General features: G+C 43.1%; 2 protein-coding genes across 3 annotated transcripts in view; both read right to left on the reverse strand.

Moving 5' to 3' along the window:
• Positions 1-974: 974 nt before the first annotated feature.
• On the reverse strand, positions 975-11,605 carry LOC113035662 (NACHT and WD repeat domain-containing protein 2). The gene is made up of 10 exons (XM_026191266.1): positions 11,348-11,605; positions 11,124-11,212; positions 10,198-10,305; positions 9,502-9,696; positions 9,116-9,257; positions 8,804-8,952; positions 8,076-8,420; positions 7,808-7,909; positions 6,887-7,682; positions 975-4,341 (listed from the first exon to the last, which is right to left on the reverse strand). Exons 1-10 carry the CDS (start codon positions 11,427-11,429, stop codon positions 1,235-1,237), a joined length of 5,115 nt encoding a protein of 1,704 aa, XP_026047051.1. The 5' UTR covers positions 11,430-11,605; the 3' UTR covers positions 975-1,234.
• A 106-nt stretch (positions 11,606-11,711) lies between these two features.
• The window catches only part of fchsd2 (FCH and double SH3 domains 2), a 75,129-nt gene continuing 65,904 nt past the window's right edge, over positions 11,712-20,936 (reverse strand). For both annotated transcript variants that reach the window (XM_026191269.1, XM_026191267.1), the window contains 6 exons: positions 19,030-19,113; positions 18,730-18,907; positions 17,324-17,544; positions 16,623-16,815; positions 16,426-16,520; positions 11,712-15,279 (listed from right to left, as the gene is read on the reverse strand). In XM_026191269.1, the coding sequence (XP_026047054.1) occupies positions 15,187-15,279; positions 16,426-16,520; positions 16,623-16,815; positions 17,324-17,544; positions 18,730-18,907; positions 19,030-19,113 (864 nt within the window). In that variant the 3' untranslated portion in view covers positions 11,712-15,186. The remainder of the gene's footprint in view (positions 15,280-16,425; positions 16,521-16,622; positions 16,816-17,323; positions 17,545-18,729; positions 18,908-19,029; positions 19,114-20,936) is intronic.

Raw genomic sequence — 20,936 nt, forward strand, 5'->3', positions numbered from 1 at the left:
TGTGGAGGAGGATGATACCAAATAAATAAACTACTGTGTATACTTTCAGTAACAATCAGTTCTTTTAACACAGAGCAGCTATTTTTATCTTTTTTTAAAATTTTATTTAAGAGAACAGCAGTTATTGGGAATACAAACCATGATGCATTCATGCCAAAGTGGTGTTGTGTTTACAAAATACACACAAAAAGAGATTTATCAGACAGTTTGGTTTTAGATAATTGCAGCAAATCTCCTGCCTGTGCCAGCATACACCAAACATGTTTAATATTTATACATCGATATATACAGTTTACAGTATTATGTACTTACAAGAATTTATAATATGACGCTCTTCATTGTGTGATCTATCTGGCCCTGTGTTAAAAAGTTAACCTATTAACTGCTAACAACAGAATTCATGGTTTCATCAGTTACAGTGACTCGTCCAGATCCTGAAGCAGCAAAGCAGCCCCAGACCATTACACTACCACAAACCACCAGGTTTGACTGTTGGTTCTTTTTTTATGTGTTGTGTTAGTTTTACACCAGATCAAACCTTTTAAAAAGTTCAGCTTTTGTCTCATCAGTCCACAGAACATGCTCCGAAAAGTCTTGGGGATCGTCGAGATGTTCTTTGGTAAATGTGAGACGACCCTTTGTCATAACATCTCATATTTCCACCACAAAGACAGCTTTTTCTGATGTGTGACGAATCCCTCGATGTTCCTGGGCGTTTCGCTCGACTCACATGTGTTTTTAAAAGGCTCTTTGGCCTCATGAAACTTTTCTGAGCCTTTTGCATCCCACACAAAACGTTTGTGAAAGGTGGGATTTGTTTTTTGTGACTTCCTGGATGAGTCATTGGTATGTCGACCACTCCTTCACCGTTTTACAGCTGTGGATGACGTATCTCTGTGTTAGTCCAAATGCCCTTTCTAGACTGATAGATGTCAGTGACTATGTTTTCTGAAGTTTCTTTGCTTTTTAAGATCTTTTAGCCTTCTTCACTTTGTCAGACAGGTTCTGTTTAAGTGATTTCTTAATTCAAAAGGTCTGGTAGTAATCAGGGCTGGTAAATTCATGATTTAACAAGGGGGGAATTACTATTTCTCACAGGGTCATGTATAGTTGGATAGCTGTTTTCCCTCAATCAATGTAATTGGTAAATAAAAGCTGCATTTTCTATTGACTCAGATGATCTTTGTCTAATATTAAAATTTGCACATTCTTTGTTCAGAATCATATAATAATCTTAAGCCCATGTAACATTTGGTGTGTCTTGAGGAAACCAGCTGAATGGCGTCCTGTCAAAGGGACATTGCTTCAGCTGGCCGCTAGGATCTTCCCAGCACCTGATTGGCTCATCCTCATCGACTGTGACATCTGAAATGTAGTACACACCTACAGACCCATCCCCAAAGCCCACAAACACACAGTGCTGCTCACAAATAACCAGAGCTAGTGGATTCTTAGACAGATGCACAGCTCCTAATCTCTCCCCATCTGAAAGTCGCGTGACTCGGAGGATGGGCCTCGCATGCAGGTAGCAGTCACAGCTGTCCTCCAGCCCGGAGGGCGTGGTTATGTAAGCAACATAGTGTCCAGTTTTGTCCAGGCAGGCTTTAATGACAGGACCCTCGACTTTGAATGAGCACAGTGTGACTCGAGACAGATTTAAGAGGTTAATTGCGCCGCTGTCAATGGACAGAAGTGCGTAGCTGCCATTGGAGGACATTTGGAAGTCCTCAGGCTGACAGTGAAACATGTGTGGCAGCTGAAAGTGCCAGCACACAGTCTCCTCTGCCACCTTCCACGTGTACACCGTCCCTGAGGCCGCCATCACAACCACAAATTCTGGGTGCTGTGAAAGAGTTTGGAAAGCGACAACCTCCTCAGAGCTTTCCACACAGGAGAAACGTTTGCTAATCGAGCCCGACCACAGACTGGCAGCCAGCAGGTCTCCATGGCAACAACCGAGCAGGTAGGTGCTCTCAGGTGAAACCTGAGCATCAGATAGGTATGGGTGGATGCTGCACACGATATTTCCTTGCGCAATCTTGAAAACCCGCGAGAGGCCTCGCTCAGAAATGCTCACTCCAAAGTTGTTATTAGGGGTGATCAGGATGTCTCTAGCTCTGCTGCCACCGATGCGGAGGATATTTTCACCTGTTTCCGTCCGCCACACGTAAATATCTCCAGCCGAGAGTGACACCAGGTGGATGCCGTTTGGGGAAAGCTGCAGTTTTTCCACAGGCCCAGTATGCAGGAAGTTAACATGTGGAAGTCCCGTGTCTAGACTCCACTTCCACACCTTCTCCGACCCATCTCTGGTGTAGAACCACACGCCTGTTTGCTCCACCACCACCTCCTTTACTCCACCGCCCATTTTCTGTGCACTTCCTGCAGCATCAATCATCTCGGAGTCCCACACTGTCAGGCAGCCATCGTGACTGACACAAATGACATCTGAGGCCATTTTGAGGAGTGTGTGTGGCTGCTTGTTCGTTTCTAAGGAGAGCACACACTCCCCACTGCTGACCCTCCACACCAAGATAAAGGTGCAAGTGTCTAACAAAGCCAGGAAAAGATGGCCATCCTGGGAGAGCACAGCTTGAGTGAAGGCTCTTCCCTGTGGAGCCAAGAACTGGTCCCACAGCTCCCAGTTACAAGTATCCCACAGTGAAGCCTGGTGGGCTTGACACATCAAAAGAGTATTGATTTCACTGCAATAATCTGTACTGAGTATGTTAGTAGAGTAACCCTGAGTGAAACTTTCTTTCACAAGTCTGGGTGGTTGTGTATTGGCTGCCACGTCCCATAAAGCTACACTTCCAGTCCTATCAACACATGCCATTTCCCTCTTGTCTTCATGGAGGATGATCAGCGTAACAGCGCTGTGGTTTGAGTTTGAGCAGGTGCTAAGCAGACTGCTGGATTTCATGTCAAATACGGACACTGTGCCTTCCTCCTGCCCACAGTACATGAAAAAACCATCAGAGGAGAACACTGAACAGGTCACAGGGCTCTGACACTGGAAATGAGTTAGGGTTTCACTGGAGATGTCAAACACGCTCACAAAACTCTCATCTTTCCACCACACGGACAGCGTTTTCTGATGTGCGACGAATCCCTCGATGTTGCTGGGTGTTTCGCTCGACTCGCACGTGTTTTTAAAAGGGTCTTTGACCTCGAGAAACTTTTCTGGGCCTTCCACATCCCACACGAAAAGCTTGCTGCAGCTTGTGGAAAGCAGGAGGAACGGACCGCTGCTCTTCACGCCTGCAAACTTTAACTCTGTCTGCTCGCATCTGAGTGACAGTTTGGCCACATCATATCCACACCCTTTCCAAATCCAAGCAGAGCCTTCATCTGTGATCTCGGCAACAACCCCACACTTTGTACCGGCGATCTCTCTGACACAAACGCCCTTATTTATGTCATCGTACTTTAAGTACTGAATGTGGGGAACACAGGGAGGACTGGGGCAAAGCACTATTTCTAATCCACTTCCTCTCCCTTCCTTGATTTCCCTGACATAACCCTCAAGAGCAGGAAAGACCTCCAAATAGGGAAGGAGGTTTGTCTCCATCACTGAGGGCAGCTGCAGAGGTGAGCTCTGCAGGAAGCAAGCAGAAGACTTCAATGTGCTTGCTAGTAGCAGTCTTTCTCTTACAAACTTAACCTGAGATGACTCCTCTTCAGTCTCCAACATAGCTAGCAGATCTCCAAGAAGACCAGCTCGAACCATAGCCTGGTGAAACCCAAATGACAGCAACAGCACGCACTCAAACTCCTTCCACCTGCCACTCTGCTGCAGGTGATACGGCAGTTCTACGATTTTTCTCACATTCACCCGACCACCACCTTTGATTGAAGTGAATACAAACGGCTGGCTGGGTTGCCGAGTGTCTGTGTGTGTTTTTAAGGCTGCATCCTTGTTTACGCCTGACGTCTGTCCACTAAAATAGTCGGCCATCTCAGAATGAAGCCTTCTTCTTACATCAGGAGCGTCTAAATACCTTTTCGCCACGACCAACTTGAAATGCCTGCTCACCCAGAACAAAACCAGGGAACCTGCAACTTTCCGTTGGATAAGAAAGCTCTTTAAATCCAAAAGAAGTCTCTCCACATCGACTTGTGGGACTGTCATCTTAAATGAAGAGCCTTTGTGCGGCAAATCTTCCTTAATGGACAGCAAATCGGCGAGCTCAGCCTCTGTGAGCCCAGACCTGGAGATGGTGAGGTAAGAGACGGTGCGAGCCACGATGGAAGAGAAATGTTTCTGCTCAAGGTGATCCAGGAGCGCAGAAATAGATGAATGAACGCCATCGGGGAGAGATGACTCAGTCACATCGGAATCTGAAGACAAGGAGAGAAGAGGAGAATTATTTAAAAGGCCAAGTGGTGCTATCCTGATTTTTGGGGGGGGTATTTCAAAAAATGCAACTTGTGAAGACAAAAGTACTCTGATCTAAATAGTTTCATTATTATTCAAAAACAAATCTATGAAAAACACACAGCCATGTGGAAAAGAGCACTTTCATGGGACTCCATGCAGTTTTGTGACAAACTAAGTACACCCCATGATTCAGCAGCTTGAAAAGACACCTTTACAGTTTTTTCTGATAGCTTAAGCACATTTTTTGTAACTATTGGCTAATTTTGCAAAACTCTTCACACAAATAAGAAAACCTGTCACCCAATAATCAAAACATTGTAGTTCTCTTGCAAAAGCAAACACAGCTAGATTAACTCTTCACACCTTCGTAAAAATGGTGTTTCCGTATCAAACAGTACACACAAGCCATCATCTACTAAGCACACAATGCGCCAACTGCACACTGATGGTATGAATACAAAACACATCTGGCTTTTGCTTTCTCTGTGCACAAGGTAGGCTATGTCAGTTTGAGCTCATACTTCTGTCATAGATCCATAAGCATAGAGGGATCCAAACTTCAAGTACTGGTGTACTTGAAACACATCAAAACAAACACAAGTGTTTATTTCCAAGTATAGGATTATTTGCAATCGCCATAATGACTATATGGGTTACTTGGTCTGCAGTGAACATGCTTCCTCTGCCCCAGCATCTGGTCATCTAGCAATTCTGTAAAGTAACAATTTCAGTATTTTTACATCAATGGTATTGGTGTGTTTCTCATTGGCATATGGCAGTGCTACAAATCTTTGTGCGAAGTGACTGTACTAACCGATTCTCATTTCAAGATGTTCTTATGGTACTTGCTACAGTGTAGCGGCTCGAGTTAGGCTGGACCCGTTGGCCAGCTACCCTCAGGGTCATTCCACGGTTGATTACATGGTCCACTATTGTAGCTCTGATGTCATCAGCAATTCTATTTCTTACTCTTCCTACCCTTCCTCTCCCCCCTCCTCATCTTCCTCTCCCCCCTCCTCGTCTTCCTCTTGCTCCTCCTTGTCCTTGTCGTCCTCTTCATCCTACTTCTTCACCTCCACGTCCTCTTCCTCGGCCTCCTCTACTTCTCACTCTTTCTGCTCCCTCCATTGTACTCCGCACACACAGCTTACCTGTATTATAGTGCTTAGGCTGATTGCAAAGTGAACTAATTATCTAAAAAAGTTTTCACATGTGAAAGTGTGCCAGACAGTTGGCAAATTAGTGTTAATGATAGCCATACATGTGTATACTTTTGCTAGGAGTGTGTTGGAAATTTGGTAATTGAGTGTTGTGCAGTGAATTGTGCCTACAGTTTTGCAAAGTGTGTGTTACAAAATTGCAAACTGAGTGCAAAGCAGTTTTTGTGCTTTTAGTTTTGCAAACTCAGTGAGTGGTTTTGCTATAAGTCTGAATAGTTTTAGAGATTGTGCTACAGGAATCACAGTTAGGGTTTAAGCATTCAGAAAAAACTGTAACAGCAACAGCTTGAAGTGTGACTTTATCAGCGTCTCACGTCGCGAGGTGTGCGCATGCAGGAATCAAGCACAGAATGGCAGTGGCAACCTGGTCGACCGCATCCTGTCCGCATATCCTCCGATGCACTGTGAGATACATCATGTAGTTTGATGACTTGCAGGAGTTGTGAATGAATTTCTGCCTGCTTTTTCTTGAGAATGGTGCTTCCGTTCATTGAGGTTTGTGGGCATTCATTTACGCACAGCTCTCTTAAGATCCCGCTACAACATTTCAGTCAGGTTGAGGACGTTGACTGGGCTGTTTGCAAGACCTCTATTCTTTTCTTTTTCAGCCATTCTGTTGTAGATTTGGTGCTACATGATGATTATTGTCCTGCAACATAAGTATTTAATATACAGAGGAATTCATGGTCAAATCAGACAACTGCAACGTGCCCAGATCCTGTTTCTGCTAAACAAGCCCAAATTATTATCACACCTCCACCACTGTGCTTGTTCCAGAAGTCTTGTGGTTTGTTCAGATGTAACTTTGCAAAGCTAAGTCTTGCTGTCTTTGTAGAGAGAACAGGCTTTCTCCTGGTAACCCTTCCAAGCTAACCATTTTTGTTCGGACTGTTTCTAACTTTACTGTACATTTAACATGCTAACTGAGACCCGAGAGTCTGAGATGTATCTCGTGTATCTTGTTTTTTTGGTTTGTTTGTTTTTGCAGTTTCCAGCTTCTGTTGCGACTCTAGTATCGTGTTAAGACTCCAGACCAGCAAACTGCCAAAACTTTTATAGAGGTGTTCACACTTGCTGATGATCACCTTAGCACCTTAGCATGCTTAGCAGCGTCTGGCTATTCCTGTGAAGCAATAAGGGTGTACTTAGTTATAACGCTCTTTTTCACATGACTGTAAGTGACCCACATCACATGTGGGTTTAGTCTTTGTGTGGCATTTGTAGCTCTGAAAACAAGACTTATTCCTTTGAGAAACTGTATTTTTGTTTACTCTATTAGTAATACCAGAGCGCCAGAGCGAGGTGTGTGCATGAAGGAGGCGAGCATAGAGCGGCAGACAACAGCGAGCGAGAGCCTGGTTGACCAGAGCTTGTTGTCCAGACGTCACCCTCCTTCCTGAACCTTTCAGCAGAGATGCCAGCATCTGTACGCTCTGTTTCCTGTCCACCAGTCCCAACTGTATACACAACCTTCCTGTACACATGTCCTCTGATACACTCTGAGATGCATAGTGTAGTTTTATGGCTTGCAGGAAGTGTTCTCGATTGGAGGAAGCTGTGACGATGAGTTTGACAGCGGGAGGAAGGGGCCTGGGAAGGCACTCAATGATTTGAAGACCAGTGTTGTTTTTGAGTTGATCTAATCCATCAAGAATAAGGACAAGAGGCTTTTCAGTTGAAGGCAGGTGGCTGATGAGGGATGAGAGGTGTTCTTTAAGTTCAGACAGACAAGCGTCGGGTTTTATGTTGCCAAAATCCAGCTGTCTTTGATCTGGATGTTGAGCGGTACTCCAGCTTTGCTTGCAGTCAGAAACATGCTCTTTGGTGCCGCCCTCATGTTGGGAATCCAAAACAGATGTTTGGCTACAGCTGGATGTGACCTCTCTGGGGTCGGTGGTACTGCCAGGATCATCCAGGTCACTGCAGTGGCTAGCATCCTGCTTAGACAAGGAGTCAGTGAGATATCTGCAGGATATCTGATAACACAAGCTCGACAGCAGATGCTTTGGTGAAGCATTAATTGATAGGTTGCAGAAAAAACTGATCACCACAGGATCGCTGTCTGCAAGCCAGTGCTTCATCTGTGGAAAGAGAGAGATAGCTTTAAGCGTCAGTGAAACATATGCACACAAAAGGCACAAATTCTTATTACAAATTATATATAAACACTATATGCCTGCTTCAAATTTCCCTTTGGTCCACCTACCTGCTGAGTGCAGTGTGCTAGCAGGACCGTCTTTCCTGTACACGGGCCTCCGGTCACTACCAGAGGGAACTGATGGTACCTCTGCTTCACATAGGCTCTGACCTGCAACCAATAAGAGCAGAGCTATGCTGCAGGTGTATAAATAAGGAAAAATGAATTATACAAACATGTCATGTTTTAATATTTCTAACTGCACACAGAACAAAAGTGCCTGTATTGTCAATGTAAATAGTATATTTTAGTCTGTAAAGGCTAAAACCATCCTGACCTTTTCCTCCTCGGGCTGAATGACGTCATAAAACCGACTGAGGATGTCACACAGCTGCTCCTGTTCGGCTTGCTCTCGGGATAAAACGTCACAGAGGGGAGAAGGTTCTGCGCTTTGAGAAACGTTCAGACCGTCAGTCATCTGCACAAGGTCACAGTACACCTGCTGGCACAGAGAATCAGCATAGCCGCGCCTCCTAGCTGATGTGTAACCATGGCGGCGGTCGCACTCTGTGGTGATGGTGTAGACTAGAAGTTGGCGGGAAGTGACGAGATGAGGGAGGAAGCACTCACACAGCTCTGACAGTAACTTTTCGTTAGTGGGTGATGAACTCAGAGTGGCATCCTGGAAATAAAGAAGAGGGAACTTTTCACAGTGGACTTAAATAAAAAGGGTACAAATTGTGAATTCTACATATCCCTTTAGTAAAATAAAGTTTCAAGAGTGGTCAGAAAGATTAAATTTTATTTTAGTTCATCCTTTTCCTGACGTCTCCCATAATTAAACATGGTGTGGCGTGGCGTGGTCTATCGTTGTGTGCCTCAACTTTACAGGGTCTAAAAGTCTGTGCTGACTGCTATAAGGTTGTTGTTGTTGGAGTGTATATTCGGCTGGCGACTGGAAAGCCGCAGCTGCGTGATTGTGTACAGCAACCGCGTCAATAAAGATGGTGAAAAGCATGGAAACGTGGTCGGGTCTGTTGTGCATCTACTACACATGGCTTTTACCTCCAACTTTGACTGTAGTTGTATTTTCACAGGTCCCTTTTGTCTCTCTGCTTTTGCATTGATGATCTTGTGGACATAGACCAAGCAGCGTCTGCCGATGTCACTCTCAGGACAGCTTTCCAGAGCATAATGCAGATCTGCATCGAGGGCTGGAGACAAGTGGTAAAGCAAATGTTTACTTACACAACAAAAATTCCTTCCAACTACAGAAGATATTCCAAGGCATAGACGCAGGCTGCCCATGACACTAACAACAGTGGATTATGACAAATGACTTGACACACACACACACAGCTATGTGGGGTATTTCACCTGATCTGTAGAAGATTTTGGCCCTCTCTGGGGTCATGCTGCCACTTTGGACACACAGACTCACAGCTGCCTGAAACAGCTTCCTCAGTTCTTCCTCTTTAGTCTTGGTTTTGCTTTCCTCCTTCACCTTATTTCTTTCCTGCTGCGGAGGGAAAATATCCAGTTTATTAAAGCATTATAAATATAAATCATCCTCACATACACTATAAACACAATGTACTTGATTTAAGGACAAAATGTGTGATTCGATGGGATGTTTCTAAAACCTCAATAAGATTTTAAATGATGCATAATACAAGTTGAAATCGCATTACTTTATATTATATAACATTCTAGTTCATAATTAAAAAATAAAGTCATAAAATTATACCATCGACTTTAATTACCAGAGAATAGCTGCGTCTGTGCGGAGCTCTCAGGCAGTAGGTCGTAGGGATGGTGTTCTCGTCCCGCTGATAAACTTTCTCCAGCTCCTGTGTACTGACGCCAGCCTCCTGACACTGCTGCAGCAGCAACTGCAGCTCTGACACCTCCACCTGAGCGGGCACACGGGCTGTGCCATACTGATGCCCTACCAGAGCCTGCAGCACCACCGTGTGGTCACAGGAGGAACAACAGCACGGGGAACTATTGTTTAGTATGGTAAGCTGGTAATTTATTAAGCTGATTACTATACAGAACATCTGCTTAAGAGACAACTGTGTGATGCTACACGTGTGATTTTGTGTCTTTTACTTATATTGGAAAGTGTTTCTATTATTTTGTCCATTTGTTGACACGGCTCAATGACAGAACTGTTCTGCAGCCGTGATGATAAGTTTAATTTAAAAAGGAGAACAAACATAGCACAGTGTAGATGACTTTGCAAAGTCCAGCATACTCCAGAAAGGGTGAAAAGCTTTTATTTTTAAAGTTCATAATACTAAAAACTGATAAAATTCAACAATAAAACTTTGACTACAACTCATGGCAAGGTGCTGATGTCCTTTAGAGCATGTCATCATTCATTGTACTGAGAAGTAAGGGTCAGTCTGAGATCCTGTTGGTTTACACTTGAGATTCTCCCCAAGGACTTTATTTACCAGTAAAAAAGGTCCAGCTGAGCTTCCTCTGCATTCATGTATCATCTGATGCCTGGTGTCTTCATCTGGCCAGCGACTGGGATCACTGGATTCAAACGGGTCTATCACCTGCCGACATAAACACACTCAAGAGTTAAAAAATGTGGAGTGGAAATAATAAATCAAGAAAGCTGAGCCCAGATCCAGTGAGAGCAAGCGTCTAAGGTGGGGTGAGGCATCACGTTCTTTATTCTGTCTGCTGATTGCACACACCACAATGTGCTGACTGAACTGTCCCAATGTTTATTTAATACACATGAACGAAAACCAACACAGACAGTCGCCTCACAGCTGCTCATTCTCTTTGTTGTCAGATATAATTAAGGCACGTTATTGACTGCATCAGTGGCCTCAGGGAAAACGGTGGAAGACTAAAAGTACAAATACCTGCAAGCAGCTAAAATGCTACTGCTGTCACCCCCCGTCGCTGGCGACATTACGCATGGGTGTCTTTGTGATGGACCACACGGAATATTAATGAGACTTTACTTTTATAGCTTCAAGATTTTGTGTTTTCTATCTTGTTTCTCTAATAAAGAGATGCACATTTCAAGGATCTTTCTATAAAGAGTAAAAAAAAACCCTTTAATTTAATTACAAACAACCTTAAAGCAAAGCAGTTTTACAACGTGTCCTCCAGTGGACCATATCTAGTTCTCTTCCCAGCACTAAAAGTCATTAGTGTGAGCATTTATGCCATTAAAGTAATCTCGTTTTAATGTATAAAGCAACAGTGCCCACATCCTTCCTTAGCCTGTTTATGGCTTTAAAAGAACAGAAAGAATTCCCAAGAAAAACACAACTCACACGCACACTCACATCTACTGTTTCACTGACATGTTTTTGATGCAACAGGAAGGTTTTAAAAAAGTAAAGTGTGTGCTCACCCTGACATCCAGTGCCAGCGAGTGTCTGCAGTGCTCTCTGAATCTGGGGAACACACTGTCCCTCAGAGCTCTACGCTCCACCACGCTGTCTGTACACAACACAAACAGGATGCACCTTAACAAGAACTCAAATGACACAAGAAAACATGATACAATCTAACATGCGTATTTTTTTAAAACACACCTAGTTACAGCTGCCTTTCATATTAGGAATCACTGCCTACCTTCTGGGTTGGAGCACAGGTAGATTTTCACACAAGATGTGCTGAAGCCAGAATCCAAAGGGGATTTTCCTCCGGTGTGCATGCCTGATAAACAGCTGCTGTTCAAATAACAAAACACAAGGAGGGAAAACTCCTGGCAGGAACTTATCGCGCGTCCCAAACGGAGAGCAGCTCTGTGTCGTCTCTGCTGCTGTGTCTCATGTTCCTGCAGCTCCGCTCAGGAAGTTTGGCCTCGGGTGCTCTGGAGCGTGTTATCATGATCACACCCACTTTTGGTCAAACATCCACACAAACACGCTCAGTCTGAAAAAATCGATGTGTGCAACTTTTCAACTTTTCCATATTTTTTATTAATTAACATTTGTACACAATAAATACAAACTTTGTTTTTTTGTTGTCGTTTTTTGTACATCCAATAATAATATGCAGAAAGACTTTTGCACCTGTTCTCAATATTGTCACCATGGCAACAGTCTATTAAAGAGAGAGGCCAGTTGTTCCACCACATCGTTAATAATAACGGCAGCTGTGCTACTCTGAATCCACATAAGGAAAAATAAAGTGTCATTTAAAACATAAAAACCATACCAAATAATTAAACACTGTCGCGGACCAAAGAGACTGTTAAAGATGGGAAACGATCCGTCTTCAAAGTGGCAACTGGCAATGAAATGTCAATTTTATATATGACAGACTGACTGAGTAAGTATAACGGGAATGTCTGCGGATGCTGAAAAACCATAAACTTCAAAACAAGTTCGAAAACCAGTAAAAATCAGATCTCAGAGAGATCAAGGACAGGCTGCTGTTCCAAGTCGCCTTGACCACACTGTCACAAGTCAATGCTAGTCCGTACAACAGCAGAAGAGCAGAGGGTCGTATCTAAAAATGCAACTAATTCCAGCATGCTTAAGTTTGCTAGGATGAATGCTACACAAAATGTTGTGGTTTCACTTCTTACTTCTCCTTTTAGAAATCACCTCCACCGGGGAAAACAATCGATTTGCTTCCAGATTAAGACTTTTCTTACAGGAGACCTGAAGATGTGCTCCAGTGCAACACTACATAGTAATGCTAAGAGTTTTAAATTTAATATTCACAGTTCTTCTTTTGTTTTTGTTTTGCAGTAGGGATGTTATCTGAGACAAAGAAAGAGGATTACTGCCTGAATGTTCAGTTTTATCTCCTGCTGACAATTTGGACAATACTCTACTTTGCAATTTATTCCGTGCAAACGCTCTCCAAACTTGTTCATTTGCAGTGAGGAACTGGGACATATCTTCAGAGTCAAACACAGATTAGATTAAAATTCCTCCTCTCTCTCTTATAAACAATCACACTCATAAACACCCAGGCCTATTTCGAGACCAAAAAAAGAAATGATTCATTCAAACGCATCGCTTTCTGTAATTTTTGTTTGTTTTGTTCTTATAAATAAAGGAGAACAGCGAATTTCACTGTCCACAGTCGTCTCTCCACCTCTTTGGAAGAGCTGGGAGAGTGGAGATCTTTATTTGTGTTTGTTTTGTTTTTTAAGCATCAGTCACACTGAAACAAAAAAAGTCCATAGGATCAGCTTAAAAAGAACAACTCTGAATCATTTTAACAACAAGGATTCATCAGAGTCTTTGCCACCCGTGCCGATGCTATATGAGGGTACTGCTACTTTCCAAGTAAGGTAGAAATTAATAAAAGTGCTACGCTGCCCTTCAGGCAAGGAGTTTCAAAGGCTTTATGGCCATGTAAAGGGAAATGGGGGCATTTATTTACTTTGAGTAAAAAAAAACCACACACAAAAGATTTGTACTTAGCTCCATTTGAATGTCATTTGCTAGTTCTGTCCATTTAGTTCGATTTTTTTTCTTTACACACCTCTTTCTGTTTTCTGTTTCTAGCATTAGGACACAAGATGTGGTGGCTTTGCTTGGCGAGAGAAAAATTATACCTGCAAATGTAATGAGCGTCAAGTAAACGTGCGTCTTAGTTGAACTGAACAGTGAACAAATCGGCATGAGAGGGATGAAAACTATACAGTTCTGTGCTAATAAGAAGTCCCGGCCACAAATACTTTCCTGTGTCTACATCATCTGAAATAAAACTTTTCTTTGTTGCCACATAGTGAATACCAACAATTTGAGTGCCTTTAAAAGCACCAGCAGCGCATCTCTGAACCAATCAGTGATACAGACATACGGCGCACAGAATGAGAGAATGTATCTGTCGTATAATGTATCTGCATGTGTGTATGTATGTATATGATAGTCACTGATTCACACTGACTGCCAATGGACAGAATCGTCTTTAGAGGAAAGAGGGAGAGACGTAAAGGAGGGACGGGAAGAGAGGCGATGCTAAGAGCAGAGGGAAGGATCCAGCCTCCTTTATCTCTCGTTTTCTTTCATCCTCTCCCTCCTTTGAGCTCTCCTTCCTGCTGTATTTACAATGCCCTTTCAGTATAAGATGAAGATAAAACTTCCACTACATATCAGACATGGTATTCCATTCAGCTGAGTTAGTCTATATGAAATGCTGAGCATAACATTCCTATGACGACAGTAATGTACTGTACTATTACACATTAAATACGTATGATGATAATGACTATATATGACGAGGGAAGGCCTAAGGAGAGGGACACTGCGTCCACGCACACCGCTCAATTTCTCTGGTCGTTCACTTCATTCTCCACTGCTCTCCAAAAACGTGACAGACTTGGCATGTTTTTACTTACATTTCAGCCAGCTTTCTTTGGATGGGCCCACAACACTCACAAAAGGTAAGGAAAAGGTATCAGATAAGAATCAGACTTTTTTAAAAACAAAAACAAAAGCAAAACTAATGCCCCCGGGAATACAGTAGCAAAAAGCAGATTGTTTATTTCCATCTGCACTGAATTAGATTGGGCTCTCTTCTTTGGGCCGAAGCAACACCTGTACATGACGCTGCAAGCAACACTGACCATTGATTAAATCACACACACAGCATGAAAAGCATGAGCTGGGTTGCAAAGTGGCTTGCAGATGTGTGATAACTGTAAAGAGGCTAAAGCAACGTAAATATTGCATCCAGTATGATATCTGCCAACAAGATCCATACTAAGTTATCAGCTGTTCATGTGGGCTGCCATTTAAGTCAGCTTCTGCCTTTAGGGGTCACCACAATCAATCATCTGCCTCCATCCCACCCTAATTTTATAGTTATAGTGTATTGAATTATATGTTTGGTTTGTCTGATAACCTTTTACTACATTTTGTCAGTTCTTGGGGCTTCAAAACTTTTCTCGTGCTTCATGATTATTTATTGGGAAGAGAAAAAATCTAAATATTGACTCTGATCTGCTTCTGCAGAAAGATGAATGGTCTTATGGAAAGCTTGACAACAGAAAACTTGCCAAATCCGTCATCTGTCACAAATAGCTTTTTCCCATCCTCCTCCTCTCCTGACATTCTTCCTCTGCTTCACCGTGGTGTGATTTGCTGCCCAATGAGGTGAGGTTTTAAGGCAAGAATGAAAGGACGGGGTAGGGTGAAGGGATCGGGGGTGTGTGGGCTACTGCTGCACTTCATTAGGAAGCTAATACGGAGATTATTACATCGGATAGTCTGCCTTTGTCCCCTCTCTCTGCTCTCCTCCTCCTCAGCTCAAAGGGAGAAGATACGGAGCTGCCAGGAGTTCAGGAGATTGGGGCGGGGGGAGGGGTCAGCGTGGTTCAGTTCAGTTTACTTCACATCACTTTATTTAACTTCACTTCAGTTCCCAAGTCTGTAGGATACATCTGCCTTTCATCTGTTTTCATTTCTGTTTGTGCGCCTATAACCGGCTGTCAGTTTGTTTGTCTGTCACACCAGCGTGATCTCCACCTCCTCCGTCTTGTCGCTCTTCTCCTGCTGTCGGCGGGGGTGCTGCTTGGGTGGAGGAGGAGCGGCTCGCACCTGCAGCGGAGAAAGAAAACACATTAAATACAAGAGTAAGGAAAAGAAAGAAGCCAAAGTGAGAAAAACTGAAGTCAAGGTGATAATAGGGGCGACCTACTTTTCTTAATTTGACAAACAGTTAAATGTTCACTTCCTGCTGCGAGACACAAATGTGTTATCAACGAACAGGAAAAGTAGGGAATTGTCTGCTTTTAGACTCTAACAAAAAAAACTGTGTTTTCAACCTATTGTTGGGATCTGTAGGTCACACAGTTTAACGAACACTTAAGTATCCTTCACATGTCATCAGAGCACAGCGTGCCAAACCATCTTCGAAAAATTGACGGTTACTTATATGTCATACATTCATCTGCTGATTATTTTCTTCATTAGTTTCTTTAAGTCCCTGTGAAATCCTGTGCCGTGACATACACTGTAATCTAACTACATGTCACGCTGATGCGGCCCGCAGTGAACGTTTATTTCTTGCTTCTCTTCTTTTTCTGATGCCTTTTTTTAATCGAGAAGAAGACAATGAATTGAGTTGAAGAGAGAAACCTCACCGCCGACTAGTGTTTCAGTGGCAAAATTACAAAGTAACACAGGCACAACATCACAAGTGTAAATGCTAGCAATGATGTCAGCCACTTGCAAAGGCTAAGCAGCAGGCTGGGGATGTGGGCCGGACCAGTGAAACTCCCGTTTCTACCAGTGTAAAGAAGTTCAACTACACTTTTAATCCAGGAGATGTCTTGAAAGAGATCTTTCAAGACATCTCCTTTCAAGATGTCTGTTGAAAGAAAAGGAAGTGCAGTTTACAGCCGTACATGTCATTTTTTGTCTGTGATAAAGAAATGCTGTGCACCCTACACTCTGAATGAATGTTTTCATATAGAGTGAAACAGCATGGTCTTTTGTTTATCTATGGCTAAATTACTGTGGCGTAGTATGAATGAGGATGAAGAGGTCTTTGTTGCTGGGAAAAGCCATAAAAAACCCAGAAAGATCTTTGACCACTAAAATCTAATCCATTTGCAAATTTGGATGCATTCCCTCTGTGCTTTCCAGAGATGGGAGGAAATAAAAAGACAGCTCGAACACACAAACACTCACACACACACATTGTGCACAAAAAAACACTTCTTGAGTAACACTGATACTAACAGGTCGTAGTTTGCCCGGGCCTCCTTCAGGAGTGAATCTTGGCGGCTGAGTCTTAGCAAATCCTGGAGATACTGGACTCCTGCCAGAGCTTTGATCTAGAGTGAGCGAGACAAAATTTCAAATTAAAAGCCCCGATTACCTTCCTCAGAAATCTCACTTTTCGTTAAACATGGTTGTTGTTGTATTGGTTGTCTTACTGTGAGCTGACAGCGGTCCTTTGTGTGACGAGGCAGGCAGAGGAAGCTTGTGCTCCCCATTAAGAGCAGCGGAAGGGGAACGTGGCAGAGGAGGTGGGGTGGAAGTCTCGGGGCTGGTGAAGGGGCTGATGGGAGGCTGGTCGTACAGCGGAAGAGGTGGCAGAGAAGATGGCAGTTTCAAAGAAGGAGAGATCTACAGAGAGTGGTGGAAATAAAGAAAAGACAAAGTGGGCTACAACACAAAACTTGACCAGGATACTTTTTTTAACCAACATTCCCTGCATAGCACTTAAAAGATGTTGGGTTGCGTGTTATGTCTACAGGCTTATAGGAAGGGAGAGGCCATATCCTTCCTGCTGCTGAGCCTCTAATAGGGCAGCACTCAGTGGCACAGATAAGACCTCTTTTCTGTGATTGCAGTGCAGGTTTTTTATCAGAATGCTGCACAAACACGGCAGTTCTAATGCACTGTTTTTGAACTCTGACTTGCTGATAGATCAAATGGACAACAAGCAGGAAAGGAGGAAGGGATAGGGGTATAAACTGGCACAGTCGACTACACACAGTCTTTGGTATTTCTCCCCTGAGAAAACACTGATAAGACCAAATGTCTCATTCAGGTCTAGAGTAAGTCCTGTTACCTAAGATGACTTGTATGTTATCTGTGAGATTAATTCATGTGTGTACAGGTGTTACTGTACCTGTGTGTCACCTGCCCCTCCCGCGCTGGTCTCTCCATTCTCTGTAAGATCTTCTACCAACACGGAGGGGAAAACGCCCACCCGCCCGTTCAGCTCCCCCTCCCAGAAGCCGTCATCTGTCTGAGTGTCACGGCTCAACAAGCGGATCACCGCTCCCTCGGAAAAGGAGAGTTCCTCATCCGCCTGACCCTCGTAATCATAAAGTGCACGCACGTACACCACTGCAGAGAGAAAGGACGATAGAGAGAGAGGGAGAAAAAACAATTATAAGTATACCGTCGGAACAATTATTCTCAGGGAAATGCAGTTTCTTGTCTGCAGGGCCCTTACTGTTATTAAGAAAATGGTATACACCGCTGGAGAGCAGAAGATATACAAACAGCAGTGGATTTGCTCATGAGCCTGGTCTAACTATTCAGGCACAGCAGATACAAAGTAATAAAAAGAAAAACGGATGAAGAGTAAGAGCACAGTAGGAGAAGATAAGGTTTTAAATAAGGCAGGTAAAGAAGCATGCAAAGACTAAAAAATAACATAAAATAAAGAGTTTTATATAGCAAAAGTTACAACCACCCAGTTTCCTCTCCTTGTTTTTGTTGTCAGTGAAATGGTGCTTGACCAATAAAGCTCGATTAATGCAGGTTTCTGGCTGTACGAAATAATTAAGTTATGCATCGTTTGCATTGATGACCAGATAGGTACGGCCTGTACAAGTAACTCCAGCTCCTTTTTTAAGGCTGTCTTGAATTTCAGCTCAAACTTTATGTCTACCAGTTTAATTTACTTTTAAATGAACTTGTGAATACAACCCACAGGGCTGCAGAAATAAAACAGCAAAAGTTAACAGTTAACAGTCAGGTTAATGCTCCGCTCTTGTTCTCTTTTTGTTCTCTTTGAATATGAGACAGGATTTTTACAGAAGGCACTGGTTCTAGTTCATTGACATGCAGTACTGTGATTTATTAAAAGTGCAAACATACATGGAAATACAATATTTGGTCTTTGGAAAACCTCTGGAAAGCCTGAATAACTATTGCTCAAGACCACTTTAAAAATGATCTCCTTGGATGCAAAATATAAAGAAATGAAGCATTGCTCAAGACCCTTGTAGAGTATTGTAAATGAACTGAAATGATTAGGGTCAAGGGTGTTTATTTAGAGCATCCCAGCAAGGTTCAGTGGGCAACCCCTACATTTCCCCTTTCCAATAATACCCTGCTTAGTGTACTCAGTGTACTCTACAGAAGCAGTAAAGAGAAAAATGCCTCAGTTAGTGGCCCACAATAACCTCATTATGGGTGAAAACTCATTTACACGGGTACAACTAGAATTAACCTCTTTCCTTTAACTACTGCCATGAAGTTTAATTAATCCTTCACAGCAACTGTGCTTACAGGGTTACTTACTATTTGTGTCTCCGTTTATGCAGCCCGAGTGCAGCTCTGGCTCTGTTGAGTTAGACGAAGTGTGTGACCGAGCATCGAGCGTAGCCAGAGACTGGAGCATGCTCAGCAGACTGTTGGAGGTCGGGAACTGCAGGTATTTCTCTGGGACATAGCCCACCTGACCTGCCTTATTGCGTGCCTGAGAAACAAACAAATAAACAACAACAACAAAAGAAGCCCCAAAAATCATGTCAGTACAAATTATTCAACTGGCAAAAAAAATGCGATACACATCTACAGCACTTGACTGCGATCGGGTACCTTAACCCAGTCCTCCATGTCTCCGTCCTCAATGACCTCCAACATCTCCTGTTCATCGATAGTTAACTCATCTGGTTGGGAGGCCTGAGGAAGAGACACAGCGGGAGTTAAAGAAAGAAAAACAGAGAAAGTGGGAAGGAGAGTAGGAGAGTATGAAAGGAGGAAAGGTCAGCAGATGTGAAAGGACAGAAAAAGGGAGTAGCCAGACCTTATAGGCAAGGCAAGGCAAGTTTATTTGTATAGCACAATCCAACAACAAGGTGATTCAAAGTGCTTTACAGAGACATTAGAAACAAAAACAAATAAAAAGTATGATTTAAAATTGATTAAAACAAGCAAACAAACAAACTAACTAATTAACAGACAAACAAACAAAACAGTATGTAAAATCAAAACAGATAAAATCAGAAATAGATAAAATCAGTAGTTAAAATGTTAGTTTTGAAATTTAAGCTTAAAAGTGTGGATTTGGTGTTTTATTCAAATGCAGCTGAGAACAGGTGAGTCTTCAACCTGGATTTAAATAAACCGAGTGTTTCAGCTGATCTGAGGCTTTCTGGGAGTTTGTTCCAGATATAAGGAGCATAAAAGCTGAATGCAGCTTCTCCGTGTCTGGTTCTGACTCTGGGAACTGATAAAAGACCGGATCCAGATGACCTGAGGGATCTGGAAGGTTCATACTGGGTCAGGAGGTCACTGATGTATTTTGGTCCTAAACCATTCAGAGCTTTATAAAAGATAAGATAAGATAAGATAAGATAAGATAAGATAAGATAAGATAAGATAGAACTTTATTAATCCCTCGGGTGGGTTCCTCTGGGAAATTCGACTTCCAAAAAAAGCACAGCAACGACCGAAGTTACAGTTACAGAATTGTTATATATACACACACACACACACACACACACACACACACACACACACACACACACACACACACACATATAAATACAGAGACAAATATAAATAAAATATACAAAGGGGATAAATAGAATAAATAGGAATAAAAAATAAAAATACAAGTGAATTGCACATTTCAAGTATTGAGTCTATTGCACTGTTGACTATTTACAAAAAGTATTGCACAAGGTATTGTACAGTGAGGTGAAGAGGCACTACAGCTTAGTTGTTCCCCCCTCCTTTGTCCTCCTGTTTCCCCTCCCTCTCCCCACCAGAGAGGAGTTAAACAGTCTGATGGCGTGTGGGACAAAGGAGTTTTTAAGTCTGTTAGTTCTTGTCTTGGGGAGAAGCAACCTGTCACTGAACAGACTCTTCTGATTGTTTATGGCCGTGTGCAGAGGATGCCCAGCATTGTTCATAATGTCCAGCAGTTTCTTTAATGTCCTTTTCTCTGCCACTGTCACCAGAGTGTCCAGCTTCATGCCGACCACAGAGCTAGCCTTCCTGATCAGTTTCTCCAGCCTGGATGAGTCCCTCTTTGCTGTGCTGCTCCCCCAGCACACCACAGCATAGAAAAGTACTCCAGCAACCACCGACTGGTAAAACATCCTCAGGAGCTTCCTGCAGATGTTAAAAGACCTCAGCCTCCTGAGGAAGTACAGTCGGCTTTGGGATTTTTTATACAGGTGCTCTGTGTTGCATGACCAGTCCAGTTTATTGTCCACCCACAGCCCGAGGTACTTGTACTTGTTGACCACCTCCACCTCCTCCCCCTCTATCTGAACCGGCAGTGGACCTTCTCTGGACCTCCCGAAGTCCACAACCAGTTCCTTAGTCTTTGAGGTGTTGAGTTGCAGGTGGTTTGTGTGACTCCATGCGACAAAGTTCCTCACCAGACTTCTGTACTCCTCTTCCTGATCATCCCAGACCAGCATCAGCATCAGAACTTTAAAGTCTATCCTCTGACGGACAGGCAGGCAGTGTAAAGACCTCAGAGCTGGACTGAT

The sequence above is a fragment of the Astatotilapia calliptera genome, chromosome 14 (genome assembly GCF_900246225.1).
Source record: "Astatotilapia calliptera chromosome 14, fAstCal1.2, whole genome shotgun sequence".
NCBI lineage: Eukaryota > Metazoa > Chordata > Actinopteri > Cichliformes > Cichlidae > Astatotilapia > Astatotilapia calliptera.

What these genes read in the sequence shown, in the direction of transcription:
- LOC113035662 (XM_026191266.1), bottom strand. Translation starts at nt 11,429, where the DNA reads ATGCACACCGGAGGAAAATCCCCTTTGGATTCTGGCTTCAGCACATCT. An exon ending in CAGCTGGACCTTTTTTACTG is followed by an intron (nt 9,697 to 10,197) that starts GTAAATAAAGTC and finishes GTGGTGCTGCAG; the next exon opens with GCTCTGGTAGGGCATCAGTA. An exon ending in TAGCACACTGCACTCAGCAG is followed by an intron (nt 7,683 to 7,807) that starts GTAGGTGGACCA and finishes CTCTTTCCACAG; the next exon opens with ATGAAGCACTGGCTTGCAGA.